The sequence below is a fragment of the Nomia melanderi genome, chromosome 13 (assembly GCF_051020985.1).
Source record: "Nomia melanderi isolate GNS246 chromosome 13, iyNomMela1, whole genome shotgun sequence".
NCBI classification, from domain to species: domain Eukaryota; kingdom Metazoa; phylum Arthropoda; class Insecta; order Hymenoptera; family Halictidae; genus Nomia; species Nomia melanderi.
In genome coordinates, this window is record NC_135011.1 from 9,803,589 (window position 1) to 9,829,439 (window position 25,851).

At 38.7% G+C, this 25,851-nt stretch overlaps 1 protein-coding gene across 1 annotated transcript in view; it reads right to left on the minus strand.

The window, feature by feature from the left end:
* hh (hedgehog signaling protein) overlaps window positions 1-25,543 on the minus strand; it is a 94,377-nt gene extending 68,834 nt beyond the window's left edge. The window contains exon 1 of the mRNA XM_031973595.2: window positions 25,133-25,543. Coding sequence (XP_031829455.2) covers window positions 25,133-25,516 — 384 coding nt within the window. The 5' untranslated portion in view covers window positions 25,517-25,543. The remainder of the gene's footprint in view (window positions 1-25,132) is intronic.
* Window positions 25,544-25,851: the final 308 nt, after the last annotated feature.

The following is a 25,851-nucleotide window of genomic DNA, read 5'->3' on the forward strand; positions in this document are numbered from 1 at the left end:
CGATTATAGTCGAAAAACAAATCATGGAGCAGCGAGTTAAAAATCAAAGTACCCAAAAAGAAAGAACCGAACAAACAACAAGCTAAATAGCCCGAAACACCGGTGCTCGCGAAGTCGTCGAAAGCATCCGCCGTCGGAGGGTTAAGTACTAATCAGAAAGCGGGGAACGAGCCGGAAAGAGGTAGAAGGAGTAAACGTACAAGGGAAGTGGTCGGTTGCCGCCCCATTAATTAACCGCCCCTCTCGTGCCCCCGCTCCCCGGTTGCTCCTCTTCCGTTCCATCAAGGGCGTAGCCATTCACAGCTCTAGCTACGCCGATATCTCTGCCCCTCTTTCTCCCTCTCGTCGTCTCTCGCCTCTTCTCCTCTCTGTCCTCGTCTTTCGCGCTTCCCTCCACCCTTTCGTGCACCGCGAACGGCGCGTACACCTCGCGGAATACCTTCGGGATACCCCGAACGGGAGACGATTAATTATATCGGACGACCGTGCCCGAGAAAAAGGGGATTTAATTGCGAATTGCCTACAATTACGCGACTAACCGGCGCGTTGGCTGTAAAACCGGGACACTCGACCGGTCATCGGATTCACGGTCTCGCTCCGGGAACGTCCTACTGCCGTCCAACCCTTAACGAACGCCGGTTAGATCGCCTCGGACTCATTAATTAACTTGTTCGCCGTCTTTCACCCTTTCGCTAAGCCGCGAGTTTTATATGTACCGTGTATGATAGGTATATATAGTAGGAGTTGAAACGTGACCGACACTGACGATCGGATTTTTTGTTAGCATGGATGTCGAAGGAAGTAGTGCAAGTAGAAAGAAGTTGGATCAGTTTCGAAGAAGGGAATTTAATGCGAGATTTGTAAATGTGAAATCGATGTGATATAGAATTTTTTTATTGCGTTGCACGAGATGCTGGTGTGATTAAAATATTGAATTGAGCTGTGTTAAAGTAATATTATTAGGGTGAATGGGAAGAACCGAAGTGATCGAAACTATGAATTACACTACATTAGCCCCTTGTCCTGTGATTTATTTCTCGACTGAGATTGATGGAATTACTTAACCACTAATAACTTATAGAGAAAATAGAAAAATTTTATACACATTCTACGTCTACGTTTGCTCTAAAGTATTATTATTGTTATCAGAAGAATAATATTTAATTTGAATTCAAAAGAATTCTGTACTATTTAGACTTGTTACATTCTTTTTAAAATCTTCACTATGGGTCTGACGCGTTGTTATAAGGCAAAGGGTTAAATTTATACTATTGGGTTGGTCAGCGCGTGTTATTGCATCTTTAAGGAAAGCCGAAACCTTTCGCCCAACCTAGCATTTACTTATTTATTTATTCGTAATTTTACATTGAATAGTTAATGCACGTATTAAAAATGTAATAGTAATTTTTCTTTTTAAAGACTAAATAACTTTAAAAATAACTAAATTCACTCGAACACTATAACGAACATCCGGAGAAACCGAAATAAATCTACTGTTATAATTTTTATGTAGCCTACATATTAACTCTTTAAAGGCCCGCGTGACTTTAAAGTCACGTCCCGTTATATTGGAAACTTGTTGATTCGTTTCACTTCGCATAACAATGTGACGAATAAAATCAAATTCTTAATTAACTTAAACTTTCATACGCTTAATCGTGAAGGTTCAACGTCATTGTAACTTAAAAATTACAAGACATATTTTCTTCAATAAAATTATTAAAACTACTACATTGTTAATTTATATTCACAGGTTGATATTTATTAATTTTATACTATCAACATTTTATTATAGTCATGGAAATTCGTCTTATAAAAGGTTAAACACATGAAACCCTCGGTAGCTCTAGCGTTACCCAATAAAGTCTCCAAATAAAATAACCATCGAAACGGAGGCACAAACACGAACCAACAAAAAGAAAAAAGGAAATCAGTTTCCCACAAATGCTTATCCAGAATAAGAACGCGCAGCCTTGTCAGCAACTCGCCGAGCACACGCGTTCATCCTTCCCCGGCGAGTTATTGAAAATAATAAAAAGCGATGACCACGATACCCGCGCCGCGATAAAATCGAAAATGTCCGCTCCCTGAACCTCAGAGTCATACAAAGTTACAAACGACCCTGGCCGGTGGTTTATTGACGCGTGGGGCCAACGGGGGTGCGTGGGGAGGGGGCGAAGGGGTGGGGAGGGTGGGGGGATAATATTTCGCGAACAGATTCGAGATAAGTAAGACGGTGAAGATTTAATGCCGTTAGTACGGTCCCACGAAACGTAGGCATATACCAGCCGAGCCATATCGTCGACGACGATTACACGCCGTGGAAGCCATTGTTGTCTTCCTATGGAAATTAATTGAATGTATTTGAATAAGCGCGTTGTTCGCCGCTTGTTCCTACTTGCCCACCTACGCCGAACACGCGACCGCCATAAACCGAGGGCCCGATCGAACTGCCACAGGACGGACTGGACGCGGTGGCTTATCAGGAACATAGTTTTTCTCATAATTATGCCGTTCATTTTGGAAATGGAGTAACAAGAGAAGTTGTTGAACCTGGATATTCGAAAAATTATAAAACCTTGTGTGTAATTAGGGTGAGACAAGGCTAATACACTGCAACTTTTTCTTCGTGTCTAGTTTCACTCTGAAGGGGTGAAAGCACCCCTTTAAAACGAAATTTTGAACAATTTTATTTTGAAATTTTATACAAGTGAAAAGATAATTTGTTTTTTGTTGAAACTCTATTTTGCTGTCTCTTATCGTTCCCAAGATAATCCAGGAGAAAGAGAAATTTGAATTTTTTCTAGGGGTGGTTTAACCACTTCAATATGAAATTCGGAATGTAAAAAATTGCAATGTATTAGGCTTGAGCTACTCTATTTTACACGAAGTTTCATAATTTTTTTAATTTCCGGCTTCGATAAGTGTTTATAGATTTTAATGATCAAATTAAATATAAGTGCAGATTTTGGTGTGTATAGTCTTTAAGAATAATTTGTTTACTCCATGACGGGTTGCATTAAGATGCAAATGAAGCGGAAAGCCGATTAAATTTTATTGGATATATTAATATAATGGCAACTGATGACTATACTGTTATGAAGTCTGTAATTCACATATGAATTCCATTAACCAAATGGGAAATTCCCGCAATATTGAAAATATGTTAAAAATAGAAGAAAAATATTTCCTTAAAATAAAGAAACTTTAAAATTGAAATCCCAAAATTTATTATCCTGTGACTGAGTTCTGATGTTTTCGCTAAAAAAATGCTATTACTTGTTCAGCGCCACTAAAATAATTCATCTTCGATATTACATAAAGAAGGGTGAATATTAATTTCCTGTTACTTGACACTAAAACAACCACACCTGTCAAAATGACGGGCTTCAGTTTGCTTATTTCCCAATTATTGACACTTTCAAAGCATTAAATATCCATAATGACTTGAAAAATAAATAGTTGTTTATGAAAAAAACCTAAAAAAAATCTATCATTACAATTTTTAGATGTATTACATATTAATCATGTTAAACGCTTGGTTGTTCCAGTGTTAACATTGCGAGCCCTTATTTATCAATCGTGGGACCAGGAAACATCTCATTCCAGATCTTTCTTCCTGTGAGTTGTCACCGATGCACGAGATATTTAACGAGCCGGTTAAAACGTTTCATACACGTTTGCCGAACAATCTCTCGGGCAACGGATTTTGCTCTCGGGTACGTTGTATAAAGATCACATAATGCAAATAATTCTGCGCGTACCTGAACAGCTACGTGTAATACGCATACTCGGGACAGCGCATTGGAACCCCAGGCCATAATGCATTGCAACAGATAGGACATTGTGTTACTGTAAGGGCCGTTGCTTCGGTGAGTAGAAGCTGCCGTCTGCACAATGCACAATAGGCTTGTACCATGAATTATACAGTTATTTGTTTATTTATTAACCACTGCGCCGCACAGTGCACCGCGGAAAAGTACGATTTCAAATAATTGGTATTCGGTTTTGTAAAATACGATCTTTATTAGGAACACAATAATCGGTCGAGGGAATGCGACTCAATGTCGTCCGATCCACCACATTCTAATAATTACGATATTTATTTTCAAGGGAATAAAAAATAATTCCTACAGACACGCTAATTATATTTTCCAATATATTACTTTACTTTATTTGAGCGAAAGGATCGGAAAATATATGAAGTCAATTTATATTTTTAGAAATGTATCGGAGTACTGAAAAGTAGACTCAATTATATTAAAAAATAATAAGGGAAATGAAATTTAACACATTTTCAGAAAATATTGCCAAAAGTGCATTAATGACAATCATCCCCTTGCACTCGGGAGTCGCTATTTAATTCAATACAGGAGAATTATCTTTTAAATACAATATTCGATTCTATATTAGGTATCAACCATAGAAATAACATACTTCTCACCTACAATTTACATAAAATTTTCCTTTATATTAATTCCAATAATATTCTCAATATTTCAGCAGGAAACAATGAGTATTTCTAACGAAACATATTGTCCAGTGCAAAGGGTTTCACTTCTACAAAACCCTTACCATAAGCAACTAAAACTTAAACATTCAAAATCCAATGAATAATTTGCAAAAACCAGAATTCCGCAAAACATCGAAGTGAATAAAAAACATAAACTTCAAAGCTTCGGTAATCGATTCAAAGACTCTCCGAGTACTATATACAATATTTAACCGTCAATGCATTTTTGCGTATCCGTGCGTCGCAGGCCTGGCCAGCGACGATTGTCGAAGGGAACGAGGTGTCAAGTAGAGTGGCGCGCCGACACGCACGCAAAGACACGCACGAGAAATTCGGGGTGGATCGCAATTTGCAAGTGTCGAGGCGCGGAAATAAGGCAGCCACGACGTTTGTCGCGGCCTGTGCATAAATTGGATCGTGAATGAAAATTTCGTCGGCGGTTTTCGCGTCATTAATAATTCCTCGGTGACCCGGGGCCCGCAAACGCCACGGAATTCCGCGGAATTTCGTTTCATCATCCTTTACGGTCGAATTTTATAACCGGTTATTACATGCGGACCGTCAAGCTCCGATCGTCGCATCGACCCGGTCCTTCAGTTTTGAAACATTGTATTAACCTAACCTCTCTCCAAACATTACCGCCATCTCGCGCTCTCTCGTTCGCCCATCCGCCCGGTTAAGTGTATCGTCTTCTTCGCAGTTTAAGTATATCGAGCCCCGATGATCGCCGACACGATAAACCAAAACACGAACGACGAATTTTTATGGTCGCGTATAATAGCGTTGTAAGTATAAATATCAATTGCGCACTGGCCCCAGGACTTTCTTCGGTCGTTCTCTCCGCGCTATAAGAAGTTATACCCCCAACACCGCGTAATAGAACACGAGCAAATTGCGGAACACCACACCGACGAATTTGCAAGATTAACAAAGCATGCCGCGGCTCCCGCAGGCAGTAATGCTAAGAAATTGATAAGTTATGCAGTAGAATTTTGATTATCCGGGTTTTTGGACCGAGGCAAATGGGGTGTTCAACCCCTTGCTTTATAACATGTTAATCCTTTGCTCTAGGATTTCTTTCACAACTGTTAGGATAAATTTGTTCTGAATAATTTGACGCAGAACTAGGAAAACTTCCTAATGTATTTGTACTCACCTTTACTTTAGAACATGACAATTAGTAACAAAAACATAATATTTCATTCGAACTCAAAATAATTGAGTAATATTTAATTTTTGTAACTTCCGTTTGAAAACTTCTTCACGATTATGACTCGATATTACATGGCAAGAGGTTAAACTTGAGGTGAAGATTTTATTGCTAGGTTTATGGACTTTATTGAACGGTTTATTCTATTGTTCGTAAAAAGATTGATGTTCGTTTATACGTATCTATCTAGACCGACATAATCGTTTACCAAGTAATGTCCATAAAGTTCAGTATGCGTTAAATTGACGCGTTCCGGAAACCTAGCGTTAAACGCAATTTAACAAGCAGTAAATAGCACTCAACTCTGTACTGTGACCAATAATTATACTTTAGAGCGTACGTATACGTAGAATATGCCTAGGATTTTCCTCTCTTTCCAGTACATTATTGATGGCAAAGCAGTTGTATCGATCACAGCGTTGATGTATCGATCTACGCGTTGATCGCGCTTCTTTCGTTTCAGCTCATAAACTGAATCATGCTTTTCTATTTTTACATAAAAGATTCGGAATAGTGCGATCAAAATAAATAATTACATGGGAAACAAATAAATAAAGTAAATTTGATTCTACGAACCAATTATTGCCGATTCTATGACCCGTCAAGCCATTCGCTACCAGCGTCTCTCTCAATAACAATCACCGTAATTATAATACTTTCTTAAATAAAATATATCGTTTTTCCAAAATATAAATAATAATCAAGAAAGAAAATCTCCGCAACTTCTTCCACATTGCACCATACGTTACAATATTAAATTACCGGAATTTAGGAAGAATCAGATAATTCTCATTTTTCAGTTTTGCTTATAAAACGAAGATTTTTCAATAAAAAAATGTTGTTTACTGATTATGATATTGAAGCTGAATGTGTATTAATAACAAATTTATGAAAAAAAATGTTGATTCTAAGTTTTAACTATTAGTTTCTCGTTACTAAACTTGGATTGATTCGATTTTCCTCAGACTACCCTAAATTTAGTTTACTTTTATTTGCTCAGAACATGAAACATTGATCGTCAAATTCGCAAATCAACGTCGCAAATATTCGATGCTGGTAGAGAACGCGTTAATCGGGCATGCCGGATAATTGCAACATCACTGTGCTAACAATAAAGGCCGACGTGTATCGTGACGACGACGACGACGACGACGACGCGGATCAACGGCAATCACCGTTCTACCGCGCACAGGATGAAGAATAAGAGGGAGAGGTGGACGAGAGAGCGAGGAGAAACAATAAGAAGGATCGAAGAGGGGAAAAAAAAGAGGAGCGAGCTGGAGAGCGCGATGGGCCAAAGGAAGACCAGCCAGTGACGATCCTTTCCCACGTCGGTCATCGCCGACCTCAAACTGGTCATCGGATCCCCGATCGCGACGGGAGGAAGGAAGTGGTCGGGAAGATCATTTTACAGCGAAGACCGTCCCATATTTTGCTGAACTTTCTTCTCCGCGGCGGACTACCCCATTCACGGCAACGACCTCGCACTACCCGCGACGCGACAAGCCAGGACGGCTCGACCGCGGTACACGGTTTTTTGCTAATAACCCTTTGCACTCGGAAGCTTTTCACTAGAAATATTCGACATTTTCCGATGAAACATAGACGACATTATTTGAAACGAAATAATGGAAAAACATACGTGTATTAAGAAACAAAGCTGTTTTATAGAAATATTTCACGTATTGATGCACCATACAAAACTTAATATTATATATAACACTTTGTGATTTTGTTATATCAAATTGGATGGTGACTGAGAGTCACCTTATGAGTGCAAAGGGATAATATGATCTATAGTGAATACGATAATATAATATTTTGTATAATGGATGAATCGGAAATCTACGTCTTCATCGATTTGTATGATTTTCGGGTGTGTTGTAAAATTTATCATTTTCGACAATTATTTGCCATTAATAATTCATTATAAGAAGCAAAAAATTTTAGGTGTATTGTATTTCTATGTTTGCTCTAAAGTATAATGATTGATAACAGAATACAAAAGAATCGAGTAATATTTATCTTTACTGAATTCTCTTTAAAACCTTCGCTACCAGTCTAACAGGTTATAAGGCAAGGGGTAAAAACATTGAATATTCGAAATGATTTTGAAAATAAATAGCTTCATTTGAATACTATAATGGATGTCTGAAGAAATCGAAAAAAATCTATTAGGACAATTTTTATAGGGGTTACATATCAATCGAATTAAATGCTCGTTAATTCTGTTGTTAATGTGACCTTTTAGATATGTGTAATATGAAGTTGGCGCATTTGAAATGACGGATTTTTCTTACTCGTAAATGTTTATACTCATATTGTGACTATTCATTTGGTTTTCATATAACCTCTGAAACAGTTTCATTGTCTGTTATCAGAGTAACATTTCACAAACAAGTTTTCGCTAACATCGCTAACATTCGTGTTATTTTCTTATGTGTATTCAAACTTGGAAACAATGCTGCAAAACCGCTGAAAATATAAACAAATCATTTGGGAACAATACTGTGAATGAAAGAAAGGTGTAGCATGGATTTGCGAAACTTTGTGATACTTCTTTGTGAAATGAGCCAGTTGGTAAACCCAAAACAGTAGTTTCTAACGATGTCTTTAGAATTTATTAATTCTAAACATTCAGAATTTTTCAGAAAAGGAATATAATCAATAAAATACATTGGCAGAAGTATATTGAATCAATTGGAGCATATTTTATTTGAATAAACGTCTTTTGGAACATCAAATAAGATTTCCTTTTCCTGCAAATCCGACATTTCATATGTACCGACCTAATACAAATCTAAAATCAAATTAAAAACAATATTCTATTTAGTTATGTAGGACGCCCCTAGGTGGTGTCCTCCCTTAACACCAGAACTACTGAGCATTTACCACAATTGATATGTGATCCCTATAAAAATTGTTACAGTAAATTATTTTCGGTTTCTTTATATACTCATTACAACATTCAAATGAAACTATTTCCAAAACGATTTCGAATATTCAATGCTTTCAAGATATCAATAACCGCGAAACGAGAAAGTCGAAACCAATAATTTTGACTGGTACTTTGTTTAGCGTTAATTAACAGTAGAACTACCGAGCATTCAACACAGTTGATCTGTAACCCGTATAAAAATTCTAACAATACATTATTCTCAACTTTTTCAGATACTCATTACAAGATTCAAATGAAATTGTTCCCAAAATCATTTCGGATATTCAATGCCTTCAAGATATCAATAATCGCGAAACAAAAAAAACCTGCCATTTTAACTGGAACGGTAGTTCTAGTGTTAATCGCGATGAAGTCGTCCCGCGCGTCACGTTATCCGAGGGGTTCGACGCAAAAGCGAGCAAGCATCGACGAGGGGGTTTCAACGCGTCGGACGCGGTGCTCCGCCATAGGAACGAGCAGCGCCATGACGTTCTTTTGACCCGTTTGACCCCATGCACACTTCTCACGATGCATTATGGCGGCCGCCTCGAGGCCCTCCGGCCCTTCCTTTTATCCTTTCCCCGTTGAAACTCGGTGGACCAACCAGATTACGTCCCTCTCTTTCTCTCTCTCATTTTCACTTGCTCTCTGCCCTCGCTCCGTCCCTTTTCCATATAGGCTCTTCCTCCTCGTTGCCTCTTTGTCCCTCTTGTTCTCACCGTATTATCCCACATATAATCGAACATGCTGCGAAGACGGAGACAGAAAGGGGAAGGGGGGGAGGTGAGGCAGAGAACGAAGGAGCGAGAGAGAAAGGATGACCCAAGGGGAAGAAAGAAAGACGAAGGAGTACCGAAGGCTTTCGCTTCGTGCTCCTTCGGTGTCTATACGCATCCTGGTCTGCGGTTTCTACTTTAAGCGCCGTGCACATCGAGATAGGCATACCTCGCACCTCTCGATCGACACGACGGATGAATAACGACCAGGATTCCCGCTGGTTACTTCTCTTATAGTATTACGAATTTGTTACTCGAGAACACGGCCTGTGTTTCTATTGATGTACGAGATAGGCTCGCGTGGACATTGTTCGTTCGGGTTGCTGGATGGTTTATCGTGACACCTTGGGAAGTATTGGATGTTGCAGTATTGAAAGTTCGGTAGGTCTAGTTCGATGGTGGTTACGTGAAATTGCTTTGGGATTTAAGATTTTCGGAAGTCTCTTAAAGTTGCGGTGGTACCATTTTTGTGTATTGTGGGTTTAATAAGAAAGCTGTATGTAATTCTTGTTTGTTTGAAGTTTGGTAATGTGGTTTGAATTCGAGGCATTTTACCGCCATTTTTCGTTTTAGATATGGCGGACGGTGATGGAGAATGATGGATAATGAAGTAGTATGAGCTTTTGACTTTCTTCAGAATAGATATTGATGTAGAACAATTATCATGAGTTATTAAATGGAAATAATGTATAAACAAGAAACCAATGATGTAATTATCATTTTTCTATGGTAGTATGTATTTTGAAGAAAGTCAGAAGCTTATACTATTTTGATAATCTTTTCTTCCATCAATACAATGAAACAAGATTGAAACTCTACATGTTCTACAAATAGATGGAAACATTAAACCTAACCAATTAAACTGTCCAGCATTGAACAACGAAGCAACTGTTCTAATTAAAATCCAATTAATCTATTTCATAAAAATCATCATACTCCAAAACATTCTTCACATCTTTGAAACAAACACCACAGTAACTCCCAAAAATCCATCGAAAATCTCAATAAAACACAAAGCTATTCCCCAAAACTAATTGACAGATGACGTCTATGTAACGGAACGTCATGGAAGCAAGAGGAGTTTGCCTAGTTCACAGTTTCGTAGTTAAAATTAATTATCTGTACTCTCAAATAATAAATTAGCAATCAAAAATATCAAGTATTAGCAAACAAAACCAACAGAAAATTAGCTGAAAAAGAATGAAAACTGAAATCAGCCGAGTTCCTAGCCATCAAATGATCTAACAATACAAACTACCTGAATATCCATTACTCCAAAATCTCGCAATCAACCCGCGAGACTCACAGACGACGATGGTGCTCCGACGAATGCTACACGACCAAAGATTAAACCGTGCTAATATCAAGCCCTACGTTCCCGGCACTATCAGTCGCTTTATTATCAAGCGTTTACTTATCGACGCAGATTATCCGGCGTTCCACGAATACCTCGAATTCAGCGGGACTCCCGGGATCTGATTCCAGTGAAGCATCGCGTCGATGGAGTCCGAGATCGGTTCGGCAGACAGCAGCGTGAAACGATTTCCACGGCGCGGACCCAAAAGAACGAAGATGGAGGATCAAACAAGAGAGAGAGAGAGAGAGAGAGAGAGAAAGGGGAGAGAAATCTCGCTGGGAGGAGAGAAGAGGGGACAGAGGAAGAAACGAGAAAGAGGCAGCGATTTGTCGCTGTAAACGCATGAACGATCGCATCGGGGTTAACGGAGGTAACCCCGAGACGTCCAACCGCAGGAAACAAATGCCCGTGGATTTACGAGGTTACGGCTGCGAAGATAACGGCGAGGAAGAAGCAAGGAGGATTTTAAGGCGAACGCTAATCCCGCGCGAGGCATTAGTAAAACGCGGCACGGAACCGCGTCTGTAATAAGTTATCCGTCGAACGCCGGAGCCACCGCGTTTTCAGGATACTACTTGATATTTATCTGGTATCGACTTTTCACCCGGCGAACGGCTTGTCCAATTCATCAACGGTGAAGAGAAATCGTGTTTGACGTGGACCGTTGCGATGTTAAGCAAAAGTTTGCAGGGATAAATAATTTATGTTTTTGGTGGATATATTCGCTATGTAATTGGTGATGATGGATCGGTAGTATACTTGGTGATTAATTTGAGTGACAATTTATTGTTTATTGTAGCTTCTCATTGGACTATTATATCATAAGTAGACTTGCAAATTAGAGTGTCGTTATATAATTGTATTTTTTCGGTCTCTTCATATATTGATTATAGTATTCGAGTATTTATTTGTAACATCATTTCAGATATTTAACACTTTTAAGGTATCAATAATTACGAAATAAGAAAACTGAAACCCGCCATTTTGACGGGTGCGGTAGTTCTAATGTTGACAATGAAAGCAAAGAAATATATGTATTAAAAGTAATTTACAAAAATTCACCCATTTTTGGTAAAATAACAATTATGTTAAACGTAAATTTACCTTTTGAAGATAGAATGAACACGATTACATAACAAATGCAACCATGCGAAAACAGAAAAAAATTACGGACTGACAACCAAATAAATTGCTATGACACGTTAATTGTGTTCGAGTTAATGCATGAACCTTATTGTTAGACAAGCATGAAAAGCGAACGGTTTAACAAGAAATTCTGCAAGCAATCTGATTTCGTAACGGAGATAAATAACACGAAAAACGATTCAGCGGAGGTGTCAAGGAACACCGCAGAAAATTCTTGCTGCGCATAAAAGAGTACCGCAATGATTGTTGCATACGAACGTGATTGACGCCCCTTTCCCATAATGAATGCGCCGCAATGTTCACTGTCAAACATCGACTTTATTGACCATTTATCGTACAACCGTTCCGTGCGGTGCGGTTACGATTCGACAACGATTTATTAATTACGTTTAAAGAGTGTCCTCGATCCGCGGCGCCGCAACAACCGATAAATCAGTTTTGCGCAAGAGGGAAAAGCAACGAGTCTAGGAAATGAAAGAAAACGGAGGAAAAAAGAGATAGAAGTAAAATAAAATTACTGAGAAGTCAATTTATTAACATCCCGTGACAGTGAGTACTTGCATTTTCTGTTAGCATGACATATTGTTTCATACTTGTGTAAAAAAGAGGCAGCTTCCCGGTAACTTTAAATAAACTGAAATAATTATATTAATTATATAATCAATTATTTCTGATAGGTATTTAAAATAAAAAATTCGAAGACAGTAATTTTATTACTTAAATACCAAAAGATCAATGTACAGTTTCTTGTGTTTTAGTATTTAAGAATTCCACCTGTAAATTATCTTCTTATGAAAAAGGTCTTTAGAATTTTCAAAAATCCTCGTCCACGAGGGGTTAATTGTCATGCTTCCGAGTAAACGCAGACATACAATAACCGTTGAATGTTTTTTTGTATGAATTACGAAAAATAAAATATTTCTGGTGAACTCGATCGAGAAAGAAATCATAGGGCAAGGGGTTAAGTCATAATTGAACATTATTTTTCTATTATTAATTGTAATACTTCCGAGTAATCGTAAACATAGAATAACTGTAGAATTTTCCTCTTTTTATAATTAATTATCAACAACAAAATATCTCTGTTGAGCTTATTTAAAAAAGAAATCCAAGGCAATGGGGATTATGACGTTGGATCAGTTTCCGCCAGGGGTTGTAGCGTTACGCGCGCCGCACTGGCACGACTCGCGGACTAGCGCTCGCGAGAATTTATGAGCCACGTTTCATACGACCGATTGCACGTCATAACTATTTATTTTCCGTTCCTTGACTGGCCAATAGGTGTACCGGACGCTGTCCAGCGGACAATCGCGTAACGATTTATCAGCGTGGCGTAACGCATTGGCAACAGGACCGCAAGATTTCACGCGGTCTCGCGAGCCGCACGATAACGCGACCCTCTCCATTGCGCTGATACCCGCGTAATCTTGATCGATGCAAATTTGAAACGCGACAATACATTTTGTACCGTTAAATGTCAACTTGCCACCGGCTGGAATGATTGCCGGCTTTATTTCTCAAATCGATTTCTGGCCTAGCTTGTAGCGATCGTTCCTCGAGGTGAGTTACGTGGATGCTGTTATTGATGGAATGATAAAGAGTAGCTCGTTTAAAAACCTTCTCGGTTTCTTTGGAATGTTTGCCCGTCTAGTTGAATTCTAATTTTGTGCAACGGTTGTCTCGGAGCTGCACCGTTCGCGCTGTTTCCTGGTTATAAATTTATGTAACTGAAGTTTCATTTGGTTTGAGTTGAATTAAATAAAGAATTGAAGCTATGAATTCCAAAACAGCACACGTCAACCAATCAATGTTGCGAGAATATCAATCTTCCTTTTCATCTTTCTTCATTCATTTACTGTCTACCTTGTTGACTCTTGTTGTAAGCATTGGTTACACATACATCGTCATTGCGTGTACATTTTTAATATTAATAAAAAGATTTGAGACTGAATACGATTACATCAGTAATTTATATGGATAAGGTGGAAAAGTGAATTTGTGTCGTTTTCACGAATTCAATTGGTTATCGAGAGTCAGCATTTTTGGGTTGGAATTTTTAATTTGCTACGTTTTGAAGGAAATTATTCTAATTGTTGGAGAACATATTGATTCTCGTCACTAGGTTCATTTGATTTTGTTAAACAGATATTTCAGTAGGATAAAGATTAAAAGATAAATTTAGGTGACTTAAGCTTCACTCGGTTTGATTTGAATTAAATGAGGAATTGGTTACTGACAACTGAAATTTTTGGAAATATTTTTATTTGCTACAGTTTGAAGGAGCATATTCTAATTGTTGGAGAATATATTGATTCTCGTAACTAGATAAATTTGATTCTGATAAACAGATATTTCAGTACGATACGGTGAATATTCATAATAGGTAATTAACTTTAGGATTGCTTCAAAAAAGAGATATTGAATGGTCGCAGTGGCTCGTGCGTTCTATAGATCTCAAGACAATTGAAAACCTCCGAGGAATGTTGGCTCGCAAGGTGTATGCAAATTTAAAACAGTTTACAACATTGAGTTTGAAGATAGAATAACAAAATAGCATAGCAGGTGTGGAATAAAATAACATTTAAAACAATGGATGTAATAAATGCACAATATTATAATACTTACATAGTCATTTAATAAAAAATCTAATCACAAACTAAAAAATGTAATATCACTTTACCAACATAATACATTTTTTTAATTAATTACCAATAATTACACCCTACTTATTTTATATACAATAAATTCCATGTTACAACATATACGCTATAGAATTATGAAATTTTCATTAACTCAATAATTCAACTAAAATATTCATAAATATATTGAATTCAATTTTAAATTCTACTTCAGAAACGCTCCAACAAACCGACATTCCATCAGCTCGATTCAATTATTTCTAAAAATTAAAGAGCCTCAAACAAAAGACACAAGCATAAAGACTCATCAAAATTTAAACAATTCAACTACCAAATACCTACGTTCCTGCATCCATTGATAAAAAAGAAAACAAAAGACCTATTGTCTAAATAAGTAGAATAGTTTCTCATTAACTTGTCTTATTCCCAAAACAAAATGTTAAATTACCCATTTTGCCATTAAAAACAAACTCACTTCTTAAATTTTTATCCCAGCTACCTCTTCCACCTATTCGCAGCCATTCGTCGCAGCTTCTAACACGTTCAGCCGACACGACGTCGATAACTCAATGGGTTTCGAATTCCGCAACGTTCACCTTGACTTTGCATAGTATCGTCTCTCGATCCTTCGACGCGAACGATAACGTTGTCGACGTCGGTTGCGCACGATCGCGCCGATCACAGTTCCTCCGCAGGCTCAAAAAACATATCGCATGGCGCCACGTGCGCTTATCGGGTTACCTGGTTGGTCATTGCCCGTCATCGGACACCAGTTGTAAGTCACTGCGACCGACTGCAACCTCGGTTTGCTCCCGTGTGCTATTCCTTATCGCGCCGCGATCGTCTCGATCATCGGAGCCGCGAGATCGCGGTTCTGTTAATTCACAATGAGACGCCAGATGAAGGCTATTCGATGGAAATGAGGCTCGATTTTTTTTGTCGGGCGGCGACCGCTGAGGGCGGTCAATTTTTTTTGTGTTTGAGAATGTTCTGAGTTGGTAGACAATATGGTAGATAGAGGCGAATTGGATCAGTTTAGATTTAACAACGAAAAATTAATAGTTAAAACTTAGAATCAAGATTTTTTTTATAAATTGCTTATTAATACACATTCAGCTATACAACAAATATTCTTTTTAACTGAAAAATGTTCGTTTCATAAGTGAGAAACTGAAAAATGAGAAATATCCGATTCGACCCAAATTCCAGGATGAATAGGAGATTTGAGCTGCGGTTTTCGTCAAATGAAAATTAATGTTAAGGGTTTAATCAAGTTTAGGTTTCTTCTTTCCCGTTAGAAAATGTTTCGTGTCACTTCTGAGGTTATAACACTAGAGAATCAATTTTTTAAATATTCTATTTATACTATTCTAAGTACTTTATTCATTTTATATTAAAGAATATTGTATTTGCAAAAATAAGGTTAATGTTTATTTGCTACATAAATTTGAAAAAGTTTCCTTTCAAATATTATAGAGATACAAACCAAAATGGCGAACATATGGAACGAAGAACATGTACAATCCGACACGCCATTAGTACGGTGTTTCTAAACCTTCCAAAAATTCTGCCCTAAATTCACAATAAAAACTATCTAATCATCCTAAATTATTTAATAAATTAATTCGAACCTTAAATATCAATAAAATATTGACTCTTTGAATTCGAGGGGTCTAGAGCAGAGCCATTTAAATTTTGTCATTACAAACTGTAAAATGGTGTCATTAAATATAACATTTTGAACAACAAAACTATCATAACAAAAGTGTCATTTATTAATATGTTAATATGCTTTTTCCATTAAAATTCTTTCGAGTTGCTGGTAATATCAATGAGAAAAAACTTCAAGAGCGAAGAGTTAAAAAATCATTTCACTTTTAAAATACTAGTATCAATAATAAAGCTATAATAAAACAAAACCAAATAGAACATACCCCCAATAAAAAATTCGCTCGAATTCATTATGTTTCACCAAACTTTCAATATTAATTCTAAACGTACCGCGACCGATCAAATGACCGGTTTCAAAATTCGATTGAAAACTCTGAATTTTTCTTTGCCCATTATCTGTATATCATTTCTTATATTGTCCGATAAATTAGTTTTAAATTAGTTTTTTAATTTTATCATCGCTACGAAAAATATATTATCCAACCTGTTTACTTTTATTTTCTAATCACGCCGGTACGTGTAGCGTTAATTTTGGTTTCACAACAGACCCCAGTTCAAAATCATCGAACCAAAATTCAACCGAGAAACGATCATAAATGCGCGACACTAGAAAGGTAAATCTTAATTATCACAGTGCCGCGCGTACAATTAACACGTTACAGCGCGACGGATCGATATAATTGATAGATGACGCCGCTCGTATCGGATATCAATCGATCATCCGCGCGATCGTTTCATTTATCACTCGCCGGAACCGAGACGTTCGAACTTTCTCACGTTGAAAAGAACGATCGACGCTCGAAAGTTCGCCAGAGCGGAAGATCGATTTCGACGACAGGGAGAGAGATCGATATCGAGAAATCGGAGGATCCCGAAGGCAATCGTATCGCCGGCCCTCTCCGCGGGTGGGAAAGAGACGGAGCAAGAGGGGTAGGGGGCGGATGGAACGAGGGAAGCACGGCCATTAGGTTTATTTGCCGTAATTGGGGGAGCTTTAACGCGCCAAACCAAACACTGGTTATAGCCGCCATAAACCTACCCACAATCACTTAGAGCTGGCGCGCGGTACGCGCTTTTTCCCCTATTTATTCCGCGCGACCTGCGCGCTCGGTCCGGCTCGCGCAATTACGAGGACAACCACGAAGAAGTCCGGGGTCATGCGAGCGTTGAAATGACGATAGGTCGCCGCAAATGTTTTGGGAATCTGCTATTGTTCAGTTGTTCGTTATTTTCGTAAAGGTTTATTGTTTTGAGAACCGTAACTGAAATGAAGAACTGAAAAATAGCTGTAGAACCGCTTTAGAAGCGATATAATATTGGAAGATGTATTGATATTGAAGGAGATTAATTTGGAAACAATCTTTTTTTAATATCTCCAACGTACTTTACAATTTACCCAGAATGGACGTTTGATAAGTTTGGAAAAGTTTCTCGTTCTTTCCCGGAACTTTTGTAGTAACCCACGTATTAACTAGAGGGGTATACAAATCCGAAAATCTTAGGAATCTGAGGATTGAGTCGGGTTAGATCGGGTTCTCGAAACAAATCGAATTTCTTGTGTTAGCAGCTGAAATATTTGTGTTTATTCGAATTTTAATATTGTAATATTTTTGCATGGATTTGTTTTCGAAAATTAAGGCGAAAGTGTTATAACATTGAGATCCGAAGTAGATCCGAGTAAATCGTTTTTACTTACGGTACCAGCTACATATATCGTTAAACCATAAAAAAACTCACTTTCCGGCGTTCAATTATATTCTAATATCTACTTATTTTACCAATTTTTACTATAATTATTTACAATTTTGTAATTATGTCGTATAAAATTACTACCCCGATATTTCCCACGTGTTCCTGAATAAATTAACCATTTGAGTGGTGAGAGTCGATACTTCCATTACCGTATATGCTAAAAACGCAGAATAAAAGAATTGATTGAAGAGTCAACACCACGACGCCAACATCATTATATCATAAACGCTTGGTCACGAATGGTGTCCGTGGTCTTAAGTGTGTTTAATTTATTTAAAACCATTATAATATTCTTCGTACTATAGCTTTTACCCCGCAATTTCGATAGATATTAAGAAAATATGCTGGGCACTCAAATTATTAAAATACCATATTCCACCTATAATTAAATGAAACGACGTTGATATAAGTTTCAAGGTGAACATTAAGAACATTTCGGAGTGCAAAAAATCAAGGATTGACAATAGAACTACGTACCAGTCAAAATGACGGGTTTTAATTTTCCCATTACGCAACTATTGTTACAATTTTACCATATTACATATTAATCATATCAATCGCTCGGTAGTTGCAGTGTTAATATTCCAAATTTCATTAATGCCTTGCCTCAAAATAACGTATCAGACTCGTGGAGAAAATTTCAAATAGAATGTAACTAGTACAATATCAAAATTACTCAACTTTTTTGTATTCAAATTAAATATTATTCTTCTATCATCGATTATTATACTTCGCAAACGCAGACGTTGAATATGCCTAAAAGTTTTTTCCTTTTTCAATAAATTATTGATGTTGGAATAGCTGTATTGATTGTAGCTGAGAAATAAATCATAGATCAAAGAGTTATTTCTAACAAATCTGAAAATATGATTTTATAATGGCTCGCGGTTTTAACATTTTCGAACTATTATGTGCTCGTGTGACCTCAGCCGATGCAGGACGAAAAGGCCAGGGAACCAGAACTACCAGCAATTTGCCCTCCCTGCTCGGTCTCTGGTCAACCCTTTTGTTTCTTGCGCGGTGCGTTCGCTACCGCTCGGCAATTCTTTACAAGTGTCCCTTTCGTCCCGTAACGAAGCGTTTCTTCCGTGCAACGGAAGCTCCGACTGTATTTACAAGCTAATTGGAAATTATTGGATCGGCTGATAAATTATTCATTGTCCGATTCGAAAAGCTGTTAACGGTTTAAGAGGTACGACCGTTTGAACGACGGTGGTTTCGTGTACTGCTTGGTCGCTTTGCGTTGGCAAATTGCCGGCGGTGTCATTCTGATAATTGGGGAAACTGTTTTTGGTGGGTAATATAACGTGCAGCGAATAATTGTTGCCTCTTCAACTGAATTTAATGAAATTATTGCAGCGACTAATGAGTCGTTCACTTTTTAAGAAGCTGTCAGGCACCGAAAGATCGGAGTCTCAACAAATGCTCTTTTATAATCCTTATAAAAAAGTATTTTATATTTAAGCAATCTATTCAAATGCTTATAATAAAGAAAATGAAAGCTGTATGTTGTTTCAATAACCTTTTCATAACATTCCAATGCGACCGTTAATTTCAACTAATATTTAATGATGTTCTTTAAAAGACAAACGTAGAAATTTAATCTAAACTTAACACCGCAACTTATAAACATATATCAATACTAATTAGTCGTGTTAACATTGAATAATAAATATAGACATCCAGCATTTGAAATAAAGCAATTCTGTCAACTGTAACTGCGAAAGGAATCATACGAGTTAACAACACTTAACAATTTTTCAATTCGTTTTCGTCGCGTTGAAATGCGCAGAAACAGAGAATATATTACAAAAATATGACAGCTAATCACTAGCTACTGAAATGTGCTTGAAAAAATACAGTTCCGCCAACGTGAACATGTACCCGACGCCATTAAAGGAACGCCCCCTTCGTTAATAAAAGTAATTCGTATGCTTTAAATTACAAACACCTAACGATCCGGCGGACGTAAATCAACGCGAAATACTTTTCGGAATGCATTCGATTCCCGAGCCGGCCGGCCGGTCGCGGCGGTTTTTGCCGGCGCGAGTCGAAAGTTGCAAGAACGTTGCGTTATTCGTTGTACTTAAATTTGTCAGTGAGCCCGGCTAATTGGCCGTGGTACCGTCGCTTTACGATCGCGAGGAAGAACCGTATCCTCGTCTGACATGAGATTCATGCCCGCAAAACACGGCGTTAACGAGCGCGCCGGCAAGTCAGCGACGGATCCTTTTGCTCGCGCTTTTCGGAGACATCGACGCCTGGTGAGGCGAGGCGTTCGATACGCCGGTTCGCGCCATCGCTGGCGGACGAGCGCCCGGCGAACCGACGCTGTCGATACCTTCGGTTCTCCGTGCGAGGAAACTACAATTTACTGTTTTAACACTAAAACTACCGAACAGCTAAATTAACGTTTTGAAATTTCCATATAGAAACTCCAAGAGTGCATTTATTGGAACTTTGATCGATTTATAATTCAGTTTGCGTATTGCTAAATAAATTTCTTTAATGATTTTTCATAGAAACATCTGTTATCTTTTAATAATTGTGAAAGGAGGAAATTAAGAATACATTATTTTGACCTGTTTGATAGTTTTAGTGTTAAATAAGAATTTCACTATAATGTCTTTAGTGATCATGAATTGCATATAAATAAGGATATTTTTAAATTCAATAATCTTACATTAAATTCTATTTCCTTTATTAACCCCTTGTCCTACGATTTATGTCATAACTATGATCGATACCACTACTTTGTCGTTAATAATTTATCGAGAAAAGGAAAGAATTCTCAGCATACTATATGTTTGATTTAAAGTATCATAAATGATAATAGAAGAATTATATTTAATTTGGATTCAAAAGAATTGAGAAATGTTTATAATTGTATTGTTTGTAAGTTTATATTCTAACTTGTTTACTTTTCTTTCATAACCAATTATTTGGCCGGTTACGATCGGTATAATTATGTATAAAGTTCCCGTATGTTTAGTGTTAAATACTTTTAAAATATCAACAATTACAAAATCATAAAATAAAAACTGATACGGTAGGTCTAGTATTAAAATGCAATTAAAAAATATATATATTGGAATTAATGTTTAGTCGTACATCAAATAATCTGCCTGTACATTTGAGTCGTTCATATAGCTGTGTATAAGTTCATTTTTTCATACGTTCAGATATTAATTTAAAGGCTTGACTTGAAATCAACTTAAATCAACAATCCTTAACGTGAATAGGATTCACCAAAGTGAGTAGAATCTTAGCACTAGGTTTACGAAACGCGTCTTTGGCGCATATCAAATTGTATAAACATTATTTGCTAAATGTTTACGTCGATTTTGATTGATGCAATGCGACGAATATATAATAATATGGAACAACAGAATACAAAATGTACAATAAAAGTCCGCAAACCTCGTGTCAAATAATCTTATAATTCTACTTTTCATGTGTGAATTGACTTTTTACTCGAGTATAAAGAAAACCTTTGAAAATGAGAAAGGGCGAACTCTACACTATTTTACGTATACAATTTCCAATACTTGCAATTTCCACGAATCTCCACGAAAACACGTCCCTCGCTCTATACGACCTTTATTCGTGCGGAAACGGCAAATCTTGAAATAATATTTGAACGAGTGAAACGGCATCGACGTCGGGCCGACAGATTCGGCGCCGGTTCAACGTTCACCCCGCTGAGGCCCCGTGTCTATACGACGAAACGGTAGGGCCCCGAGGTTTTGCGAAACGCGGGTAAACACGCGCGGAGGGAAAGCCGCCGCGCCGGCTGGCCACGATCCTTCCACCCGGGGATGGTTTACGAGCGGAAACCGGCGCGGCGCGGCGCGGCGCCGCGCATCCCTTTTGTTCGCCGCGTCTCACGAACGTGGGACTTACAAATTGGAATACAACGGGCCCGGAGTTAGGAGAATCGTTTCACGCTTCGCGGAGGCGCCAAGTGGAAGGCAAACACCGATAAAAACTGCATGAATAAAGCACTAATGGACGCTCTATGGACAGGGAATAAACATCGGGGAGTACATTGAACGACTATAGAATGGTACAGGTGGCGACAACTCCCGATCACCGTTGGTCCCATCTTATATCATTTTCAGTTATGATTTCGGATCTGGCGAAGGTTTTGTATGCACTAATTAGAAATTGGAGATTGTATTATAAGTATGGCAGTGTTGGATTTTAAGTTGGTTTGGGTTAAGTTGTGGACATTTCGTGGACTTGGAATGGTTAGAAAGTTTGGGATTGTAATTTTGAAGGTAAGTGTAAGTTTCAATTGTAATTGCGACTTTTTTTATCTTTATATTAAATGTGAGTTTGTATAGGAATTTTTATAGAGTTTGTGTCAGTTTCTGATTTTCTGGGAGAATCGATGAAGAGAAGGAAGTTGATACTTTCTTAAATTTTTTATGTAAGTGTAATTGCATGGAATTTTGTAATTTAGATTTGAAAGAAAATTGATTAAGAAACAATAATCTTGTACTAGGAGGGTCAGTAGGTTTCTTTTTGTATGACATTTTCTTATAAAGAGAATACCATATAATAGTGATCACTGAACACGGAAAAGAATCGAATATGGATAAAATCAATAATAATAGCATAGGTATCCGGATGCACAATTGTCACTTTAACGAGGAAGAACGCACAATCCTAAAACTATGCAAAGTAGAACACATGAGATTATCTTGCATTTGTGTTATAAAATGAGAAGATTCACTAAAATATGAAACATTTTGCATGCCATTGATATTTGAAATTGAAATTGCTTTCAATTTAAGTTTAACTTTGTTAGAAGTTTGAATCAGAAATAAAAATTATCTGAATGCTAATATGACGCAATATATGTTAAAGAAACATGTCTAATAAAAATGATGATATATTTAAATAAATACACAAATGACTGACTGGAGATGTAAAGTTATAAATAAACTCAGTCGTCATTTCCAACCTTCACCACATCAAAAATTATGTACGGACCTGCAAGACAATAGTGAATGTACTTACTTCAGGCGGTGTATGCTATAAATAGACTGCGGAACCCTATGCAAACTTATAGCTTCGTAGGCTATTTTATAAATACCATACTAAAGGAAAAAATGCGTTTCATCCACTAAAAGGTTCTTCATCACAAAAGGAAACTAGAAATCTCATCAACGTTAATCAATATAACTTCTGCCTCATATTTTCAAATTCAAAAATACCATTAATGTCCAAAAATTTACGATCTAATTATTGACTATCATAATAAACATTCAAATAAGTAATTAAAAAAATTCAATTCCGTAGAAAAAATATAAATGTTATATACTGCCTTCAATATCACAATCTCACTCCATTTGACAAAGGAAACAAACAAAATCCTTAAAGGAAACGATTGTACAATTATAAGTCCGACCAATGAAAACCAAGAAATCTGATTAAATGATTTCGATATTAAAACTGCCGATCAGTTAAATTAACTTTTTGAAATTCCTCTATAAAAACTTCAAGAGTGCATCTATTAAGACTTTAATTGATTTATCATTCAGATTGCGTGTTGCTAAATAAATTCTTTAATAATTTCTCAGAAAAACATCTGTTATCCTCTTAATAATTGCTAAAAGAAGAAATCGGTAATGGGTCATTTTGACCCGTCTGGTAGTTTTATTGTTAACGAGCTGAGAACCGATCGCCAACAGCCAGAACAATTTCCCACGGAATCCTATGATGTATTCGGGTTTCAATTATCGATCCTGTACACGCGAAACGTATTCAGAAGGCGATTGAGGCTCTTATCGGGCGGATAGCATTTCGCGTGAATCACCTGCCGACGTTTAACGACATCCAGTAGCTAATTTGTCATACGGCCGCGGAGCACGGCGACACGCGTTGAAGTAATAACACGCGTCGCTGCAGTTAACGCGCCCGTCAGACTGTACTTTAAACGAGAAACGCAATCAATCTCCTTAGAATCGAGGGATCCCAACGATCCTACGCGCGCGCGCGCGTTCTAACATTCTAATTCCGCGCAGAACGTTCTCGCAAACTATCGACTGAGACAACGATGAATCACGATCCGCTTCGAAACAGGTGAGAATTTCTTTAGATAACGAACGCTGGTAGCTATTTAAAGTCACTGACAGCTGTTTTCGCGAGCGATATTCATGTAGATGTTATCGAGCGTGGCGCCAATCAACGGCGAAGATAGATTAATAACAGCTAAACGCGTTACATCATGAAAATGGAACAAACACGCAAACCTCTTGTCATAAATCTAGATTGTTAATCCTCTAATAGAGGGGAAATCAGTCATTTCAAACAACAAAGCTTAATTGGTTAGCGGATCGATTAAACTCGATCATTTCCCGTGATTCGCTCGGTAATCCCCGGGAGCTTTGTTATTACCGTTTTACGATAGACCAGTAATTCTATTCAGATGTTTATTTATCCAAGCATCAGATTCCGGGACACCAAACGTTCGAACTCTATTCCCAAGATACGTGTAGATACACGAGATGTTCCAGGAATATTGTTCGCGCGTGAATCACCGTACTATTATCGGAATCAGATGTAAAGGTCACTGACTGCACTCTTTCTAGAATCCTCTAAATACCTGCTACCGAAGGAATCGAGCAGGGAAACTAACGCCCAGCGATCACCGATCGAGAAACTCGGCAATCTACGGATCATCGCGGTGCGCAACGATACCGACGGACTGCGGCGAAGAAAGTCCGTGTCACCCCTCAAAGTGAATCACCGACGGTCTCCTCCAAGGACTTTCCGGGCTTTATCGCAGGTTGACACACGATATTATCAACGAGCTGTTCGCGATATCCGAAAACGAGTCGCGAGAAATGACGAATCCTCCAAGCGACTGATCGCCATGCCTGGGTCCACGTAGGTCCCGCGTGTTCCTCGAAGCCGTACGAAAGAGGGTGCCGGCGAGCGACTTTTCATCGCATTTTTGCCCGGCGGCGCATGATTACACCGCGAGTATCGCGTTCCACGCGCGCAATCTTACAAGTGTGCGCCGCTCGGTCGAGCGACCGGCGAAAATTCATCGGGAATGAGCGAAAAAAAAGAATCAAAAGAAACGGAAAAGGTACATGTAAATTGGACGTTCAGTTCACCTGCGTCATGAGGCGATCAGCGCCGGTCCCCTCCTCATCCTTGAAGATGATGTCAGTGTTGTAGTTGGGCACCAGGTCCCTGAATCTGGAGTCATGCCTGGACACTCGTCCCTCGCTCATCCCGCTCGCCGGCTGCGTGTTCTCGCTAACGTTCGGCACATGCTGCTTGAACACCAGCGGCGTTAGCTTCCTCGGTGGCGGTCGTCGGCCGCCGCCCCTGCCTGGCCCGCAGGCCAGGACCAGGCCGCCGTTGTCCAGCACCGGCAGCCAGAGACCGAGTATCAGCAGCAGCACCTGGAGTAGCGACGGTGTCGCGCCTCCTCGCCTCCTCGCGACGCAATGATGGCTCGCCAGATGGCCGCGGTGACGATGATGGTGCACCATAATCACGCGGCTCTGCCAAAGAGTACAACCCCTGGCCGGCTTTCGCGGCGCACGTCACTGCACGCGGTGGCTGATCGCGCGGCTCGTCGGCGTCGACGGCACCACCTGCCCTTCTTCCTCTACTCCCTCAGCAGCAGCACCACCACCACCACCGCCACCACCACCACCGCCACCGGCGATCCTCCTCCTCCACGGCTGACAGGACCACGATGAGAACCTAGACGACGAGCCGGACGACGCGATCCTCGGCGACGAGCTGCCTCCAGTCCTCCTTCTCCTCCTCTTGCCACTGACCTCACTCACGCTTAACCATAACCAGGGCATCACACACCCAC